General features: G+C 34.4%; 1 protein-coding gene across 6 annotated transcripts; it reads right to left on the minus strand.

Annotated features, from left to right (window-relative positions):
* Positions 1–6218: 6218 nt before the first annotated feature.
* On the minus strand, positions 6219–19829 carry LOC147397935 (uncharacterized). 6 transcript variants are annotated; one of them, XR_015179686.1, is made up of 14 exons: positions 19564–19829; positions 17390–17959; positions 15551–16759; positions 15107–15434; positions 13935–14190; positions 13625–13841; positions 12775–13127; positions 11279–11809; positions 9046–10246; positions 8341–8691; positions 7878–8115; positions 6735–6836; positions 6507–6629; positions 6278–6417 (listed from the first exon to the last, which is right to left on the minus strand). XR_015179686.1 is itself a non-coding variant. In XM_086447024.1 (12 exons), the coding sequence occupies exons 1-12, from the start codon at positions 19681–19683 to the stop codon at positions 6350–6352; spliced, it is 5442 nt and encodes a 1813-aa protein (XP_086303150.1). In that variant the 5' UTR covers positions 19684–19828; the 3' UTR covers positions 6219–6349. The 6 variants fall into 6 exon arrangements, 2 of the variants coding, with proteins under 2 accessions (XP_086303150.1, XP_086303147.1); XR_015179688.1 differs by lacking the exon at positions 11279–11809; XR_015179687.1 differs by lacking the exon at positions 6735–6836 and having other exon boundaries at positions 6279–6417; positions 19564–19828.
* Between the last annotated feature and the right edge of the window lie 320 nt (positions 19830–20149).

The raw sequence follows: 20149 nt of genomic DNA on the forward strand, positions 1-20149 counted from the left end.
TATATTTGAGATACCCTTGTATTATCAAATTGAAATGAAATCCCTTATTATTTTTATACTTTTAAGTGTTTTCAACTTCGTCTTCAATCCATTGACTTCAATTTCTTCCCCACCCTAAGCTTTACCCTACACTTCAACAAACGTGTTTTGTCCTACATGAGTTAGAAGTTTTGGAATGGGCTGATTTTTGGTGAGGATGATCTTTATTGTGAGGAGATCATCCTCACAAAAAATCAGCTCATTCCAGAACTTCTAATCTCATAAAAAATGATTTACAAAAAATGGACGGTCCACGATTTTTCAACTTGTAAACATAGGGCTAAAATTTTCGAAATGGGCTGATTTTTGGTGAGGATGATCTTCTAATCATAGGGATCATCTTTACAAAAAATCAGCCCATTCCAAAACTTCTAACCCCATAAAAAATGGTTTACAAAAATGGACGGTCCACGATTTTTCAACTTGTAAATATGGGGCTAGAACTTTTGGAATGTGCTGATTTTTGGTGAGGATGATTTCCTCACAGTAGAGATCATTCTCACCAAAAATCAGCCCATTCCAAAACTTCTAACCCATGTAGGACAAAAATGATTGGCTAAAATGTTGGCCAAAATGTTTGGTGTTGAATGGGACCCCATATATATATATAGGGAAATGTTCAGCACCCTAAGTTTTACCACACACTTTAACAAACGTTTTTTGTCCTACATGGGTTAGAAGTTTTGGAATGAGCTGATTTTTGGTGAGGATGATCTCTATGATTAGAAGATCATCCTCCCCAAAAATCAGCCCATTCCGAAATGTTTAGCCCCATGTTTACACGTTGAAAAATCGTGGACCGTCCATTTTTTGTAAATCAATTTTGATGGGGTTAGAAGTTTTGGAATGAGCTGATTTTTGGTGAGGATGATCTCCTCACCATAGAGATCATCCTCACCAAAAATCAGCTCATTCCGAAACTTCTAACCCATGTAAGACAAAACGCGTTTGTTAAAGTGTGTGGTAAAACTTAGGGTGCCGAACGGGACCCATATATATATATATATGGGAAATGTTCAGCAACAAACATTTTGACAAACATTTTGGCAAAACATTTTTCAAAACATGGGTTAGAGGTTTTGGAATGGGCTGATTTTTGGTGAGGATGATATCTACGGTGAGGAGATCATCATCACCAAAAATCAGCCCATTTCAAAACCTCTAACCCCATCAAAAATGGTTTACAAAAAATGGACGGTCCACGATTTTTCAACTTGTAAACTGGGGCTAGAAGTTTTGGAATGAGCTGATTTTTGGTGAGCATGATCTCCTCACCGTAGAGATCATCCTCACCAAAAATCAGCCCATTCCAAAACCTCCAACCCATGTTTTGAAAAATGTTTTCCCAAAATGTTTGTCAAAATGTTTGTTGCTGAACGGGACCCTATATATATATATATATATATATATAGGTCCCGTTTAGTAACAAACATTTTGGCAAAACATGGGTTAGAGGTTTTGGAATGGGCTGATTTTTGGTGAGGATGATCTCTACGGTGAGGAGATCATCCTCACCAAAAATCAGCTCATTCCAAAAGTTCTAACCCCAGTTTACAAGTTGAAAAATTGTGGATCGTCCATTTTTTATAAACCTTTTTTGATGGGGTTAGAAGTTTTGGAATGGGCTGATTTTTGGTGATGATGATCTCCACGGTCCAAAACCTCTAACCCATGTTTTAAAAAAATGTTTTGCCAAAATGTTTGTTGCTGAACATTTCCCATATATATATATATCTATATGGACAGCGTTATTACGACCCCTATTACGACTCACATTGCGACACACCATTTGTCTTATATGGGCAAAAATGTTTGGAATGGGCTGATTTTTGTGAGGATGATCTCTGTGATGAGGGGATCATCCTGGCAAAAAATCATCCCATTCCAAAACTTCTAACCCTATCAAAATTGATTTACAAAAATTGGACGGTCTAAAATTTTTCAACTTGTAAACATGGGCTAGAGGTTTCATAATGAACTGATTTTTGACAAGGATGATCTCCTCACCATAGAGATCATCCTCACAAAAAATCATCTCATTCCAAACATTTTTGCCCATATAAGACAAAACGGTGTGTCGCAATGTGAGTCATAATAGGGGTATATGGAACCCGACCCTATATACTGAACGGAGTGGTTAGTGCAGCAAAATTTTGAGAGAAAATTTGTCGGCGTCTAAATCTTTGAACTTTACTTGCTCTTAATACACGTGGTACCATACTATTGGTTCATTAGCTTAGTACAACATTTTCACAACAAAAAATCTTTGCTCTTACCTGATCCTGATTCTAAAGAAAATGGGCAAGGGTTCAATGTATGTCCACGTGTCATGCTTTTAATGTATTACATAATATTCGTAAGAATAATGATCTACCTAGGGCTACAACTTGGGCGGGTTGGAGGGTTAACCTAGGCTCAACCCAAGTTGTAGAACCCACAATACGAACTCAACTATTCTTGACCATCAGGTTAGAGCTCATTAACCCAAGATCAATTGGTGATTGAGCTTCCAAAATCGGGTTGAGCCCCAATTAGCCCAATTTGTTAATTTTGAGGGGGTTGGATGGCTTGGGCTCATTGATTAAGTCTAATTTCATTTCGATTAACACATAAATTTTATTTATATCTTAAAAAATAAGTACAATATAAAATCAAATAAAAAATCATTAATGAATAAATTTGCACACAACCTCCAAAATCATTAATTTTTATATTATAATTTTTCCCTTAATTTTACAAATATATTTAGAAAGAGAAAATTAATACTTTTTTAAAATTATATTTAAATATATAACATCGGGTTCGGGTTGAGTTGAGCTGCCCGGGGCCTCAACCCGAATTCAATTTGGGTTGATATATCCTAGTCCAGGCTCAACTCATTTTCCATACAACCCAAGCCAAGTTCGCCCATCAATCGGGTTGAATTTGGGTTAGCCCACCCAAATTGTAATTCTAGATCTACCTTTGCGTGGTGCTGGAGTAACTGCTCACGGCACTGTGTTCACACTGTGCTGGCATATAGGTGCACACGCAATCATATATTTTTTCATTCATATCTTGATGAAACCATTTATCTTTCTGTGTGCACCTCCATGTCAGCATAGTGTCTTATGAAATCATTGCATCATTTTCCTCTACTTTTAACTACATATAATTCCCATCTTTAAAGGCCTTATGTTTTAGCAAATATTACCAGTGTTTTAAAAATCGGACTGGAACTGGACCCACGGTTCAACCAGATCCAACTGGATTTTCTATAAAAATCGATCTGATTTTTAATGAATCGTTACTAATGCAAGAACCATTAGTTATTTGAAAACCGATGGCTCAACTGTTCAAATCGTTGATTTCTAAGAATCAGTTCTTGAAAAATTGAAAATTTCTAAGTATGCTCTCTCTTGCAAAATTATAAAATCTAGAAAATTCAATCTATGAAGTTTTGGAATAGGCTGATATTTGGTGAGGATGATCTCCTCATCATAGAGATCATCCTCACAAAAAATCAACTCATTCCAAAGCTTCTAACCCATATTTTGAAAAATGTTTGGCACAAAACTTGGCAAACTTTAGGGCTGCTGAACCGCCCCCATATATATATATATATATTTGTCTGGCTGAATTGAACCTCGACCGGACCACCAATTGAGGAAAATGTTGGTTTCAAAACATTGATATTTACTAATGTACTTCCTCTTTAGGTGCTACGTTGCACTATTTGCTTATCTTCTAATGTTCCAACCTTTAGGATTTATCTTTTTCTCTTTTGAAACCTTTTAATTATGGTGGAATCTACTTTCAGAGATAATTGAGGTTAGAAGGTTTTCCTCTGATGTACATTATTTATTTCTTCAGAGTTAAGCAACCTTTCCTCTTATATACACGGGATGTCTCATATATTTACGTGAGAACGAGAGAGTAGGAGAGAGTAGAAGGAGAGGTGATAGAATTAAATGGCTTCCTCTTGTGAGAAGGGAAAGAAACAAGAGGGCAATGGTTTGGTTGATGTGGTCTTCTCTTGGACTCTTCAAGATATACTCAATCAAAACCTTTACATAGATAAGGTCTCTCTCCTTCTACACTAATCACGTCCATTTGATAATTTTAGAGAGCTTCCATTGCCACACCAACTTTTGCTAACACCGCATCAAAATGTGTGCTAATTCCTTGCTGATTTACATATGAATTGGGGTGGCGTAAGCAAAAGTTGGCATGGCAATAGAATCTCTCTTATTTTATTATAAGTATAGTTCATGGTTTTAAAACTTGATTTTGTGTCTCGTCTTGTCCATGCCAGATACCAAGTCATCTTGGACGAGTTTTTCAATACGTTTAAGATGTTTCGTTCAAAAAAATGAAAAATGAATGTGGGATTTTATATCTCGTCCGAAAATTTGACTTGTCTGTCCATCTCATCCATGCTTGATACCGAGACGACTTGGGCTACGTATCGGTCTCGAACGAGTTGTGAAACCATGATATAGTTACAACATGATTGGATCTGAGGTGACTCAGTCCCTAATGCAGTGAATTCAACTTGTTGAGTTGACGCATTCACTCAGCTGAGTCAGCTAGAAAATGCTCCAAGTCGGATAAAAAATCTACCTTGTTTATCATTCGTGTGTATATATATATATATACACACACAACATGAACAGATGATAGAGAGGATTAGGGTGTTGGAAGAGAAAAAACGACTTGAGTGGTTCTAAAATCCAACTTCCACGAGTCTGTTTTCTTCCATCCAATGGCCTACACATAGTAACCAAGTTCGGATTCGGTCATTATTCGACGTGGGTTCAGTTTGGTTAATCCGGGAAAGTTTCCAAATATTTTGGGGATTAATCAAGGTTCTTATTTTACAAATAAAAATTAGAGAAAAAATGGTTAGTAAGATTTTGGGAGGAGAAGAAGAAGAATCAAGCTGATGGGTTTTAGGAAAAAATTAAGGTACCAAAAAAGGCCAATAAACCTTGAAAAAGAAGAATAAAAAAATTAACTTTAGATGGTTCAAGGTGGGGGGAAAAAAATAACCACAGTACAATAGAACCCGTAAATAGTAAAGGGGGCGATTAAATGAGTAACCAAATTACAATTTAGATTAAAACGTAGGTGCTATTTGTTAAATTGAAAAAAAATAAGTGCTGAATAATATGAAGTGCTGAAACTTTAAAGTGTTGAAAAAGTTGTTTGTTTAGATATTGAATCATGTTTGTTACACATTGCTGAAACTAATAAATTGTCTTTTTTCCCTTTACAATCATATTATACATTGTTTGCATGTTTCAAATTCCTATTTCTTATCAAACACAATAAAATATATTATTTCTTATAAAATTAAAATATAATTTATTTTTAAATAATAAGTAATACTTAATTTTCAATTTATAAATAATAATTTTTATTTCTAAAAGCCCATAAATTTCAAATTAAAAACAATAATGTCATACAAATCACCAAAATTTGAAATCAACATTAAAAGAACTTAGTTTTGAATGAATAATTTTCGATGGAAATGAAGGAAGTGTAATTATAAAAGCACCCTATGAGTTAATAAGGACAACCCACACCATAGTCAAATTTTTTTTAGTCTTATATGGGTTAAAATTTTTGGAATAAGCAAATTTTTGGTGAAGATGATCTATATGATCTAGAAATCATCATAACAAAAAATCAACCCATTCTGAAACTTCTAACCAAGTCAAAAATGATTTAAAAAAAAAAAATTTAGACGATTTATTGTTCTTGAACTTGTTTTGATGGGATTAGAAGTTTTGGGATGGGCTGATTTTTGGTAAGGATGATCTCCTCATTGTAGGGGTCATCCTTACCAAAAATCAACTCATTCCAAAACTTTTAACCTATGTAAGACAAAATAATTTGGTCATGGTGTGGGTTTATTAATTTGTGGGGTGCTTATATACTTATCCATGAGATATAAGAGGTAATATCCTTTTAAGTATAAGGGCGTATTTGTCTGTGTCCAAAAAAACGAAGGGCATACTTATCCGTGCCAAAAAAAACGAAGTGCTTATCGCTTTAACACTTTTTTTTAACATCAAAATAGTACTGAATTTTTTTCACTTATTTTCAATAATAAGAGTTGAAAATATGGAGTAAACAAACGCGTTATTTTGACAAAAAAGTGCTGAATTTTTTTTTCCAGTAATAATCGCTGAAAAATAGCGCAAACAAACACCACCGTAGAGAACAATTATTTTTATTTGATCAAACTGATGAAAATATTTTCTCTGTTAAGCATTATATGAAGTCAATAAAACATTTGGCAGTGATCTCAACCTTGCCAATTGCTTCACAAATATTTGCAGCCACCAACTTCCTTTAACCTTGATTCCCCACATTTCTCCAAATAAATGGTACCTGTGTCAATAACAAAAGAAATTAACACTATAATTAACCGACCCCACGATGGTTGCAAGCTAGATTTTAAAAGTGAAAATATAAGTTACCCATCATGGTTTTTAAACTCAGTATCACATCTCATCTCATTCAACTCCGATACTGAGTTGACTCGAACGATACATCTTGTCTCGCTTGACATTGAGACAATGATTTGCAACCATTTCAAAAATCTGACAAAATTTAGAAGCGATTCTTATTAAAAAATGAACTCAAAAAAATAAATAATTAAAAAAAATCGATTTGGAGGTGAAAGAATAGAGGGTTGAAGCTTTAACTCATTTGTCTCGGTTAACTTGGACGAGATTTTGAAATCTCGTCCGATACATCCCGTTTAACTCGTGAGTTAATTTTGTTCTGCGCTGTCTCTTTAGTATCACCTGAGATATTGGAAAATATCATTTGAGATGACTCGCTTATCTCACAATACATGGTCGTTTCAAAATCATGGTTTTTAAATTCGTTTGAGACTGAGAAGTATCGCCCAAGTTAACTCGGTATCGGAGCTAAATGAGACCAACTCACAAAGTCATTTTTTGACCGAGATTTAGGACTCATGTTCATTTTTTTTATTTGTCTCGGTATCGGAAAACTCGTCCGAGACAACCCTGTATCGGGCCAAAACGAGACGAGACGCAAAACCGAGTTTTAAAACCAGGCTCAAAATACTTTGTGAGTTGGTCCCGTTCAGCTCTAATACCAAGTTAACTCGAGCGATACGTCTCGGTCTCGGACGAGTTTAAAAACCATGTTACCCATTGAGTGGTGGTCCACTGGGGCAGTATCTACATGTGTAGCAAACAAAGTTGAGGACCAAAGTACAACAGTTATACATAAAATATTTACTGAGATGTAGGGACCCATAACTCCTTTGAGTCATGTGTCCCATATGTAGAAACATTTAGTGGAAGATAATTCCTTTGAGTCAATGGATCTCAATGGTTATTACATTAAGGATTCCTCTCAAAATCTAACAATACTTATTTAGATAATAAACTCAAAAGGCATTTCATCAGATTATGATACCACACATGACACATCATGTAGTGAAATCATATATGTTAAAATCCATTGAAGACCAAATGTATTAAACAAAAAACGATATAATTAACAAATTACTTCCCAAAAAATGGCAGAGGAACTCTCAGAGAGAGCACATCAACCAAGATACCAAGGACACTTGTTTCTTAACATTAAATTCAAACTTGGGCACCAAGTGGGCTACTAAAATTGCAAGTAATCAAACCCTACAGAAACTTTCCAACTACAGCTAGACTGAAACGTAAGGAAGTAGTAAGAATTTCATGTTTTTAGGGACTTTTATATATATAAAAAGATCACTGAAACCCCGAAACATTAAATTGATGTCAAATAAAATATAAGTATATTACTTAAAATTGTAGAGAGAAAATAGCCCAAACCTGAACTTCTATATTCCTCTAACTCAATAAAGCATTTGGCAGCGATCTCAGCCTTGCCAATTGCTTCAAAAATATTTGCAGCCTCCCTAAGGGCAACACGAGCTGATTCAGAATTAGAGCCATGCATACGATAGGCAGAAGCTCGAAGGCCAGCACCTTGTGCCCATTTCTCCCGGTACGAGTCTTCAGCTCTTTTAAAGCACAAAGTGGCCATCTCAAAGTTACCCTCATTGAATAACTGCCCAAAAGTTAAATAAGTAAGAGAAGCCATGAAATGACTCAAAATTTCTTAACCAAATATTGGCTCAAGTGATTAAGTAGAATGGAAAACTAATAAGGTGAGCACTTTGACCGTGAGTGATTTCCCATAAGTGCTTTCTAGTGCAATTATTACTCAACAAAAAAAATTAGTAAGGAAAAATATAAATAAGAAATAGAAGAGATAAATGATCCGAGTTTGAACCTTGATACCACGTGAACTCCACTCCTCTTTGCTACTTGCAACTTGCATCGCCTGTGCAAGTGACTCATCAAGCAGTCTAACTTGGACAAGGCATAACTTCTTCCAATAATCAAACATAGGCTTTGAAAAGTCCTTAGTATTCTCACAAATCCATAACCTTTGCCTTGTGCGAGTTATAGCTACATACAATTGCTTAAGTTCAGAGCAAAGGATGTTGTGTTTGGCCTGATTAAATTTTGGAAATCTTGTTTCATTGGAGTCAAACATGTCTTGCTCCTCCATATACTCATAAATAATTCTCCATTGATTTTTCAAAGGAGAGGTGCCAAAAAAATTGTACAACAATACATCCTGCCAAAGTAACAAAAAGTAAGAGGACAAACAAACCAAAAAGAAAATTTATAATAATTGGTTAAACCATATAGCATAAGAACTGAGGTAACACCTTAAAACATAATGCAAGTGGTACTACAATTAGTGGTCGAGTGCATATGTGTGCCATCATCCCTTGGATGGCCCATACTCTTAACTAACGGTGTGACATTTGTGCGTTTTAGCCGACCCAAAAGATGACATTACACAGTCAAGATCAGTAGTACATGTTCGGTTTGGGAAGCTAACTCACAATTATATCACTTATTGTAAGGAATAAACTTTCAATGAGAAATATCATTGAAATGAAAAATCAACTATAGAACTATTTACCTGAAACTCTATGCCTTTGCACTCAACTATTGTTAAAACAAGGGCTTGATTCCCAACATGGTCAGCAATTTCTTTCCTTGCACAATCATCACGTACTAAAATAACCTGCTCTGCCCCAAAACCAACCATCTTCCCACAGATGTTTCCACTATTACCAAATATTGTTATAATCGCATTTTCATCATTCCCAGATTCCAGTAGAACTGGAGCTTCACCATGGATGAGGCTTGTTTCCGAGCTTAAAACATCAATAGACAGTGGAAAGAAACGGTCAAGCAGATCAATAACACTCTGGGACAATTTAAGAACACCAGAATGGGTACGAAAGTTCTGGGTTAAATGGAAAATTTCTGAAAAGCGTGGTTGACCCTTCTCTTTCATATTATCCTTACCATCACTTCCAAATTCTGAGAGGAACTCTTTGTAGAACAGAGATTTTATATCTTGGAATCTAAAATCAACCCCTCTAGCAATAGTTTGTGATGTATCGACCGAGAAAACAAAACCCTCATCAAAATTTCTGCAAACATATTTAAAAAGAGCAATCTGCCTCATGGTAAGATCTTGAACCTCATCAATATAGACAAAGTTCATTTCCTCACCCATGTAGCTTCCACGTCTCAGTCGACGATGAAGGTCAATAACTAAATCTGCCAAATCAAAATCACCATTCTCAAGCTTCTTCTTCTCATAATCCAAAAAAATATCATAAATTATCTCTGTTCTCTCCCTATCCAAATTGGATATGCGATCCTTAGAGAGTAAAAGACAATCCTCTCGGCTCAATTTCCCATCACAAATCTGACCATCTTTTAACCCACCCTTTATATGAGAAATTATTTGAGTAAAAACTGTTGAAGAATCAAGCTTCTTAGTTTTCTTACTGTTGAAATGGGGCCAATAAGATGAATCAAACCGGTCATAAGTAACCTCCTTTGTTCTTATGAAAGCTTGTAAGGCAATGGAACTCGAAATTCCACTTTTTGCAAGAGAAAGTTTCTTTATATCATGAAATCGATCAAAGTATGAATTCTCCATACTTCCATCAAGCATCAACAAGAACTTTTGAAAAGTTATGACAAGTGGATAGGAGTTCGGTGGAATATCAATGAAACGATCTGGGATATCCTTGAATTCAACTGTGTCATCAATCATATCAACTGAATTGTGTTCCCCCGAAAAATCACCCCCACAGGTAATGCTGTACAAAACAATGGATAAAACAAGAAATTAGTGAATATAAACTGAAAGGATTACTTGAACTCTAAATATAAATTTTCTAGATGATCTATGACAATCATATACAAAGCAAAGCAATACCTTCCATGGAATAGTTAGTTCAAATGAGCCGCCTGAATGTTAAGGGGTTTGATATTAAAATAATTGTTACCCAAAAATAATAATAAAAGGAAAAAAAATAGGAAGAAAAAGATGGAAGAAAATATATTTAAGTGATTATTTTAACCAGAACACAATTGATCTAGCCTATGGTGGACCATCCAATTTTCTGGATTCCATTTTAGATCTCAAAAAATAATAATAATTGACCTAATTGCATAATCAACACAATCCAATGATAGGCTATTTTTCTTCTAAATGATGCGCAATGTTACTTCTATTCATCCAAAAGAATGATTTTTTTTTTTTTTGATAGGTAATGGTGTACAACTATACACCAACGACACTAATGCAATCCGCACACATAGTACATGATTCAGAGCTTAGATTTGATGAACTTGGATTACAAGCATTTTCAAAGACCAAGCTATGATACCATGAAAGAAATAAGTTGGTTTCCCAATTTATTTATAAAGCATCATACTCTGAAAAATCATAAGATAAAGAAGGCTATTTGGAATGGAATTTTTACATTCTATCATTGTACAAGTCTTGGGTCCACATAAGCTTCCGACCCTAAGGAGGTGTGACCCCAAGGTTAGGATAGAAATTCCCTATTTTTGGAAAAATTGCACAGTGGTTTACGCTTAGAGAGTGCATTACGCTTCTAAGAGAAAGCTTTGGGGAAACCTTGAGGGGATATAAACAACATTACACAATGTATGAGTATTTCTAGCCACCCCAATGTTTTTAGTCATATAGCTAATAACATAATTAAGATAAGAGAAAGCTCTGCAGTAGATTAAAACAAAAACAGATGCTTAAGTTAACAGATGATAATTTACACAAAAAAATAAAAATTACATAGCTTGAAATGTTTAAGTAATCCACGAACCTTTTCAAGAGAGAAATGTGGTTCTTGACAGTAGAACATAGTTTTGGGCTGACAGTGACAAACATTTGCCGTAAGACGGTTTGCTTAGTCTCTACATCGCTCTCTACAATCTCATTTCTCTTGAGAACATCCATACCCATGTCACTCTTAACTTCGCGGAATCCTTCCGAAGAAAGACAATGCAATTGTTCCTTATGAATCAATTTCTTAGTTAAAACAGTTGTTTTCCCAGTCCCAGACCTTCCAAGGATAAAAGTACTTCTCGGAAAAAGAATTATCTCCAATTCTTGGTCTGTTAGTTTAAACGGAAGATCGATCTCTCTTCCATCACGTGCAGAGAGTACATGGCCCACAAGATCGGATGATAAGGAGTAAAATTTCATTAATAATAGATTCTCACTCACCTTTGACTTCTCAATGTTACTTCTTCCATCAAATGTATTAGTACTTAAATCATTGTCAACCTCAGTTCTACTAGGGTTCTTAAATTGGATAATAGAGGTGGACCAAGTCATTGGTACTTCCAAGTCTCTGCACACTCCAAAAAGAAAGGAATGGTCCATGGAACAACAACAAAGCCTTATACCAAAGATACTAAATCGAAATAAGAATGAGCAAGCCAATAGAACACTTTCAAGGATTCAAATTTTCAAAGTGAAATTCTATGAAAAACTAAATTATATGTTTTTCATTATAGAAAAGTCTAAAATTATAAAACATCTGGAGTAGAACGATAACCAAATGTTTGAAACATAAAACTGCAAAACACACAATTAAAAGAGGAAATATCACTTGTGTAACAAGTAAAAAAAAAATAGAAAAAATAGTTACTAGTAAGCCAGAATGTGAGGTAAGATAAAAAACATTGATTCTCCGCTGCCCACCACTAAATTGGAATGCATGATGGAGACCACTTATCATGTTTGAAGGTCCATTGCATTTAAAAATGCTCCAACAAACATTTAGTGTTTTTGACATAGAAGAACAAAACATTGCAAAATTTCAAATGTCTCGCAATGTTTTGAAATGTTTCACAACATACATTAGTACTTACAGAAAAAAAAAAAATTTTAATTAAAATCAAATGTTTCATAATATTTCCCAAAACATATCAAATGCAATGTTTTGAGTAAACAAAAAATAGATTTGTAACTTTTGAGATTCTATGAATCAAATAAAAAGACTTTTGCAACATTTTATATGCATCATATATAATATTTTGATATTCTTATGTTTGTTTCAAAATGTTTCAAGGCATTTCTAATATGCATCAATGTGAAAAAAATGTGATCTTTTTTTATTTTAAACACTTAAAAATTAATTTTATATATTATTTACGGACAAAACCTAAAATTTATTGTATAAAGTGAGTTTTTCGATTCCGTTTTGAATTTCAGAAAACTCAAAACAACAGAATGATACGAGATTTAAAATCTTGTCATATATTATTATTATTATTTCATTGGATTGATGATAACAAGGATAATTGGACATACCCTTCAATACGTTTCTCCTTGCAGCGGTTGACAAAATCATTAGTGCACATCCCAAAGATGTTATCCAAACGCTTAATTAGTTTTGGTATCTCCTCCAATGGTAAGATATCCCAAACCTTCAACGCTTGGGTATACATTGATTGTTTTGTTATGTCAATCGTACAAATCAGATACAAGCCTTCAACCTTGAATTGTTTCACAAGCTGCGAGGAGCTTTCGCACACGGTGTCTACATTCCTCCTCCTTGGGCGCCAGCCATTTGACAGTCTTAGCAATACCTCAATAACTTTCTTCTTTGTCGCAATTGACTTCAAACTTCCAAATGTTTTCCTAAAATCATCACTGAAAAGAACCTGTCGATATGGAAAAAAAGGACAAAACCTCAAAATCTATATAAAAGATAGATCTACCAAATTATGGGTAGAAATTCTAACAAATCTCACTATTGAAACAAATGATAAAGGTTTTACTGTAGAGAGCTGTCATTGGCATCCCAACTTTTGCTTATTACACACCAATTAAAAAAATAAATAAATAAATGAATGGTTGAGTATAAGTAAAAGGTGGAGTGCCATAAGCTCTCTCATTGTTTTTTTTTTAGATTTCTATTTTTAGGTTTTGGATTTTATATGGACATAATCCTAAATGTAAACAACTTCTGAAATTGTTTGAATGAATGTTATAATGTTTTGAAATGTTGAGATAATAAGTTAGAGCCAAATCTTTGTAATGCTTGAATAGAATGTTTTAATCTTAAATTGTGGTGTGATAAATAATTTAAGAAATTTGGGTGTAATAAGTAAAAGTTGGGGTGCCAATAGTAGCTCTCTAACAATAATATGCAATTTACCTTCCACCTTTCACTTTTGAACAATATGCTATCTCCCTTAAGTAAGTCATCCCATTGACCAAGCTCTTTCTTGACATCCAATATTACTTTAGCCAAGTCCTTATCTTCATCTGCGTTAAAGAAGCACTTACGATCCTTCGCATCTCTGACCAAATCTGCCCAAACAGACTCGCTGTTTACCAAAGTTGTTTCTTTACCCAAAATCCAAAGGCATTGTCTACAAAGGCAACAAACATGTATTTAAGTAAGACAAGAGTCACCATATTCACTATAAATAAAGGGGGGAAAAGAAGAAGCAAACAATCCGTACTTGGCCCTTGTCAAAGCAACGTTAGTACGCTGTGGACTGCATAGGAAACCAATTGATCCACCATTATTAGATCTAACAGTAGAGATTATAATGATGTCTTCCTCACCACCCTGGAACCCATCAATGGACTTAACCCTTATAGAAAAGTCATCGAGCTTTTCATACTCTTTTCCAACTTTCTTTTGTATTGCGGCAACTTGAGCAGCATAAGGAGATATTATGCCAATGCTAAGCTTTGATTTTGAGCCATTCCATTCTGCAACAATAAAAGCTAATTACGTAAAACTGTCATGGAGTAATTGAAGACATCGAGAATCATAACAGAAAACAATGTCAATTACATGATAAAAGGTTATTTTAGTTATTTAGAGAACAGACTAACTGGATTATAGGTGTGGATTATAATTTTATTTGTCTTGATGAAAATAACCTTGATAACATTATTGTTAAATGCAACTGCGGAGGCATTTTGGTCCTCCAAATTTTGGTGTCAACAAACACTTATTTGGTGAGAACATGTTATGGATGCAGTTCAACTCAAAGATGGGCTCAATAAATTAAGCAAACCTATGCAGATTATCTACTTTACATTAGAAGATTTATAAGTAAATACAAAATTAAAAGGTATGCAAATACAAACAACGGTGCCAGCTTAGCTAAGTTGGTAAGCCATGTAAAATGTTGATCTCATGACCTTGGTCTAAAATCCGTCGAACTCACATTCACTTTTGCTGACCACTAATCCTTTCTTGCTTTGCCAAAAAAGAGAAGAGGTTGATCTACCTTTTTTTTCCTTTACTAAATTTGTCTACTTATCATAAATATTAATATTTTGAAACAAGATCTGTTAATATATTATTTCCAAACTTTCCTAACAAAACAATTAAGAAAATTGCGCGGACTTAGTTACTAGTCAATAGTACAATGACAATTAGAGAAATTATAAGCTTGTTAAAAGTCTGTGAATGTTGATTCCATGACCTGGGTTCAAAACCCACCTTCATCTACTAATTACTGAAACACACACCAAAAAAAACAAAAAAAAACAAAAAAGAAAAAAAAATGTTCATCCTATTTTTGAAAGGATAGTAAGGAGGGAGAGGAGGAAAAAGATGGGGAAAATCAGATGACTTTTATGAATAATACAACCATTTAAGTCACAATAAACATACCTTGAAAAAGTTTCTGCACTATTTTCATTACAACAGCTACTTCCACCATATTTTTTCGGCTATGTCCAACACAATCCAATACCTCTTTTCCATCAGCAATATTTATGAAGGAATAGGGACCATACATAGGCCCCGGAAGATATTTTCTTTCATAACTTTGACTCCGAACATTAGGTGCATCCAAGATCTTGTTGTGATAAAACTTAGCATTTGGGAATGAACTTATTTTAGGATGCATTCTAAACTGCATATCAAGAAGAAGCTTTTGATGACCCAGTAAACTCAACCTTTCAAATAGACTTCTTCCAAAGCCAGCTTCATCAGAAATCTTATCAAAGAAAGATAAAGAACATCATCTATTAATATTAAAATGGAGAGAGAATTCTAACATGGGCATCAGAAAAACAAAAAGAAAAATAATCTATTTGGATAGATAATTTATACCTTGCTCGAGACCATCGCGGGTAGTTGACACTCGTCACCAAATAGAATGGCATGCTGTATACCCGTATGTTGTAAGGGAATCACTGATTCACATTCTTTTAATTGGGCAGCTTCATCAATAACCAACAAGTCCAATGGCTCAATTTTCACATAATGCAGCGTATATGAGCAAGAAGCAGTACAGAAAATGAGAGAAGCAGCTTGAAAACATAACTCCCTGACTGAAGATTTGTTTGTATAATTGGGAAGTTTAAGATCATCAAGAGAACGAGAAAGAGATCTTAGAACATAGAGGCATTCCATTCTGGTCTTGTAAAGTAGAGCTGAAGAACAACATTTAACCGATTCACATTCATTCTGTCTTACTTCTTTAAGTGCAAAGAGTTCCTCTAGTTCTTTGTTAACCACATCATCTCGAAACAAAATACTTTGGAAAGATTCAAGCTCACTTAGAAGAGAAACCATGTTTTGTACATTGGGTTTCAAAATGAAGCGTACAGGTAGATGGGTGCATAGAATTCTGACACAATTTCCGAGTGATGATAAGAGATCACTAAACTGTTTTCTGGTGAACTCAAGAAATGAAATTTCAACAACTTCGCTAGTTTCATTTTTCTTTCCAATTTCAATTTCACTCTCCTTGTCAATTTCATTCTTCTTTCTTGATTCGTTCTCTAAATGTATATGATACTGAGAAACACTATCTTCAAGAAAATATATCATTGATGTAAAACATGCCTTCCAACCTGTATTTGGATCAAAGCACTCTATAAGTCTTTCCACACGATAATCCAAAAATATCTCCTTGAGATCACCACCCACTTTCAATCGCTCATTATTCCCAAATAAAAGCATATCACTCAACGAGAAATCCTTACAACGGTCCGACTCATAGGACACTTTAACAAGATCAAGGACACGTGTGGCCACTTCTGTGATTGCAACATTCGTTGGGGCACATGCAAGAGTTCTACAATTTGTTTCTAAGAGCGTCCAGAGCAATGTACTAACAGTTTTAGTTTTTCCCGTCCCAGGTGGACCCCAAACAAGCTTAACTGTAGACTTGTGGTTGCACTGTACTGTAGAAATCGAATCTAGTACTGCGGCCCTTTGAGACTCGTTCAACATGGAGGACAATCTCACACCAAATCTTTTGGTCCTAGTGACATTAATTCGTAAAGAAGAACAGATATGACAGATTTCCTGAACCTGCAATACCACTAATTATCATATAAATCATTTTCTACACAGTTTCACTAAGATTTTAGACAATTGAATAGATAAACAAAAATTCTTTGGCCATAGATAATAATTTTTAGAAAAAACTTTGATGATGACGACTACAATCATAGTGACAAAAATCCATAATTAAAAAAAAAACATGTTAGACAGAACCCTATGATCCGAAGTATAAATCAAGCAAGAACACAAGAATCTCACACGACACAAAATATACGTGATTCGGTCAAAGAATCGACCTACGTCCACGGGCGAAAACGGCGATTTCCCTATATCAACCAAAGAAGAACGCGGTTACAATTTTCTCTCTGTCTCTCGTATCTTTCACACACCCCTTTAGGGTTTCATCTCTTACCCTTTATATACTTAGGGTTACAAAGAGGTTAAACGGGTCGGATCCAAAAACCAAACCAAATGGAAACCCCACACATTACCAATTAAACGGGTCATGCGGGTCGTTAACGGATCTCAAAAGATCCGGGTTGAATCCACAACAACCCTCCACATACAAGAATAGAAGACATAACCAACAAAACAATTAAATCATTTAATATATGAAAGAACCTGTAAGCAAAGCTAGACCAAGTTCACGTTGCTTACCCTAGAATTGGCGCGCAAAACCTCCTTTATAACCTTCACGTTTCCTAAAATATGTAACGCCTTCCATATCCTATTGTTTGTTGTTATATTTTTAAGAAAAACTGCAAAAAGAGATTTCCTCATTCCCTTTTGAACTTCAATGGCCTTTGAAGTTCTGACTTTAAAATATGTCGGCATGTTGTCATCCTCAGAAACTTTAGAATCAGTTGTCGTACGCTTATCTTCTGGAACGTTAGTGATTGCAGCAAAAGTCCATGTCCACCCATGGCCCTCTAAATCCGAAGCACTTTTGAGAACAGCGTCTGATAAAATGAGAATATCTCCGGGTAATGGTTTGTATGGTTCCTTGCGGCCCGCACCGTACCTGTTCTTCCAAGAATCAACTTTAACGGCATATAAGAGTGACCCATATGGCATAGCCTCGTTTACGGAGACTTCTTCAGCGCAAGGTGCCTCGAAAATAATCTCCAAACTCGAATACAACTCGGCACGGGTGTCTTCTATTAAGGGAAAAATATATGACTCAAGGTAATGCCTTACCGATTGAAAAGATTCTGGAATGCTTTCCACCTACAAATAACAAGAAAATATTCACAATTAACAAAGACATACCATTATATTAACATAAACATTCCGACCGAAGACAAAATTTAGCAAAATAAACCAAAAGGAGATAAAAGATTAACAGAAATTTAGACAAAAGGAGACAATTTAGAAAATTTACCAGAGATCCTACTTGAAAATGTGAATAATAGCCATAAGATAAGTATAGAAAAGAAAGTTGATAGAAGATTAACATGTGAACAACAAGGTGAACAAGGGAAGACAATTGTATAAAATGAACAAATAGAGATAGTAATGGAAAATAAATATAAAACCAAGTGGAGAGGTTTAGAAAAGGTATAAAAAACATTCAAATAGGTTTAGAAAAGGCATAAAAAACATTCAATTAGCTGACAACAAATCTTTGGGATAAGGATTTGATGATGATGAATTGAGACCCAATTTAGTTACTCAAATGCAAGTTGTTGGAACAGAGTACCCATGCAGCAGAACAATAACATAGTACATTATTAATAATAATGGCAGCTATAAAGGATAAAAGGGGAAGATAATCAACCACACAAGAACTTCAATTGTGCACTGCTAGGGCTAGTCCATGTGCTTCATGGACAGCATAAAATGTAAGTTTGCAGCAGAAATATTTTAAAAACAGTACTAAAATTTACGTATAAAAAATTTTAATTTTTTGTCGAAAGTACTTTTAAATTAAACATAATAAGTTATTGTTAGATATGATTATGATTAGTTAGGTATCTATACATATAGGCTAGGATCAAGATCCAACGTGGTTTGTAAACTGGGGTTAGAAGTTTCGGAATGGGATGGTTTTTGGTGAGGATTATGTCTATGGTGGGGAGATCATCCTCACAAAAAATCAGCCCATCCCGAAATTTCTAACCCCAGTTTACAAGTTGAAGAATCGTAGACCGTCCAATTTTTCTTTTTAAATCACTTTTGATGGGGTTAGAAGTTTCATTGGTGAGAATGATCTCTAACCATAGAGATCACCGTCACCATAAATCAGCCCATTCCAAAACTACTAACCCCAGTTTGGTTATTTATGTATGTTTTCATATCTGTTTCATCATTTATTGCAATTTCAATTAAAATTTCCTTGATATTTTAACATATTTCCATGAAAAAGTTTACATTTCCAAATTGATCAAAATAGACACCCAAACCAAAATTTAATACCTTACAAGCCAGAAACCAACAGCAATGAAACATTGCAAAAAACTCTACCAAACTCTAAACCTATAGTCAGGGATTGGTATAAAAATCACAGTTGATTGGATAAATTAGAGAGTTATAAATAAACCCATAAACAAAATAAAGTAACCCCTTTATTAGTCTCCACAATAATTTTAATTAATAGGTGCAATTTAAAGGGAATTTCACAAAAGTGAAGAACAAAAAAAAAAAAAAAACTGAACTAGGCCTACCAAGCCCAACCCACATTTTCAAGACCCAAGAGTTCAAAACCAGTTAAACATGAAAAATTACTTAAAAAACACTATAATCTCTATCTCAAATTCTCAAATTCTCAAAATACAAAGCTATTAAACAGATAAAAATGTATGTAAACTTGACTACTTGAGTAAGAGAGAAACCTTATTTTTGTAAAGATCTTCATTGAGTATATCATTCAAGGTCCACTTGAAAACCACACTAATCAAATCATCTTCATCAGATTTTCTCTTATTAGTAGTAGGAGAAGAAGAAGAAGCCATTTCTATCCTCAAACCTTCTTCTTTAACTTAGTTTGTGTAACAAAATCAAACAAACCAGTTTTTTGAAATCTCTCAAATTCTCTTTCATGGAAATTTTATATTTATGAGAGAAATGATTTTTAGAGTATGAGAGGAGATTTCTTAGCTACAAAGAAATCAAAGAGCATAGAAAAAAGAAAACTTAGGAATCTCCCAACTCTCATATTCTCTCTCATTACTTTTATACTTTTCTACATGAGAGAGACTTCCATCTTTCCCTCTAAAAAAGCCATTCCAAAGCAGAGAGTTTATTACTAAGTAATTTATGGACTGGCAGGGAATATATGTAATACATGGTGGGCAAAACTAGAAAGAGTGGCAGTGATTATAAACGATCCGTACTAATGTGTACGTACAGACAAAAGGTGAATTTTTGCATATGAGGTGTTGTGCATATATTTTGAATTTAATAGTAAAAAAAGGGATT

The sequence above is a fragment of the Akebia trifoliata genome, chromosome 7 (genome assembly GCF_017979445.1).
Source record: "Akebia trifoliata isolate Shusen 1 chromosome 7, ASM1797944v1, whole genome shotgun sequence".
NCBI classification, from domain to species: domain Eukaryota; kingdom Viridiplantae; phylum Streptophyta; class Magnoliopsida; order Ranunculales; family Lardizabalaceae; genus Akebia; species Akebia trifoliata.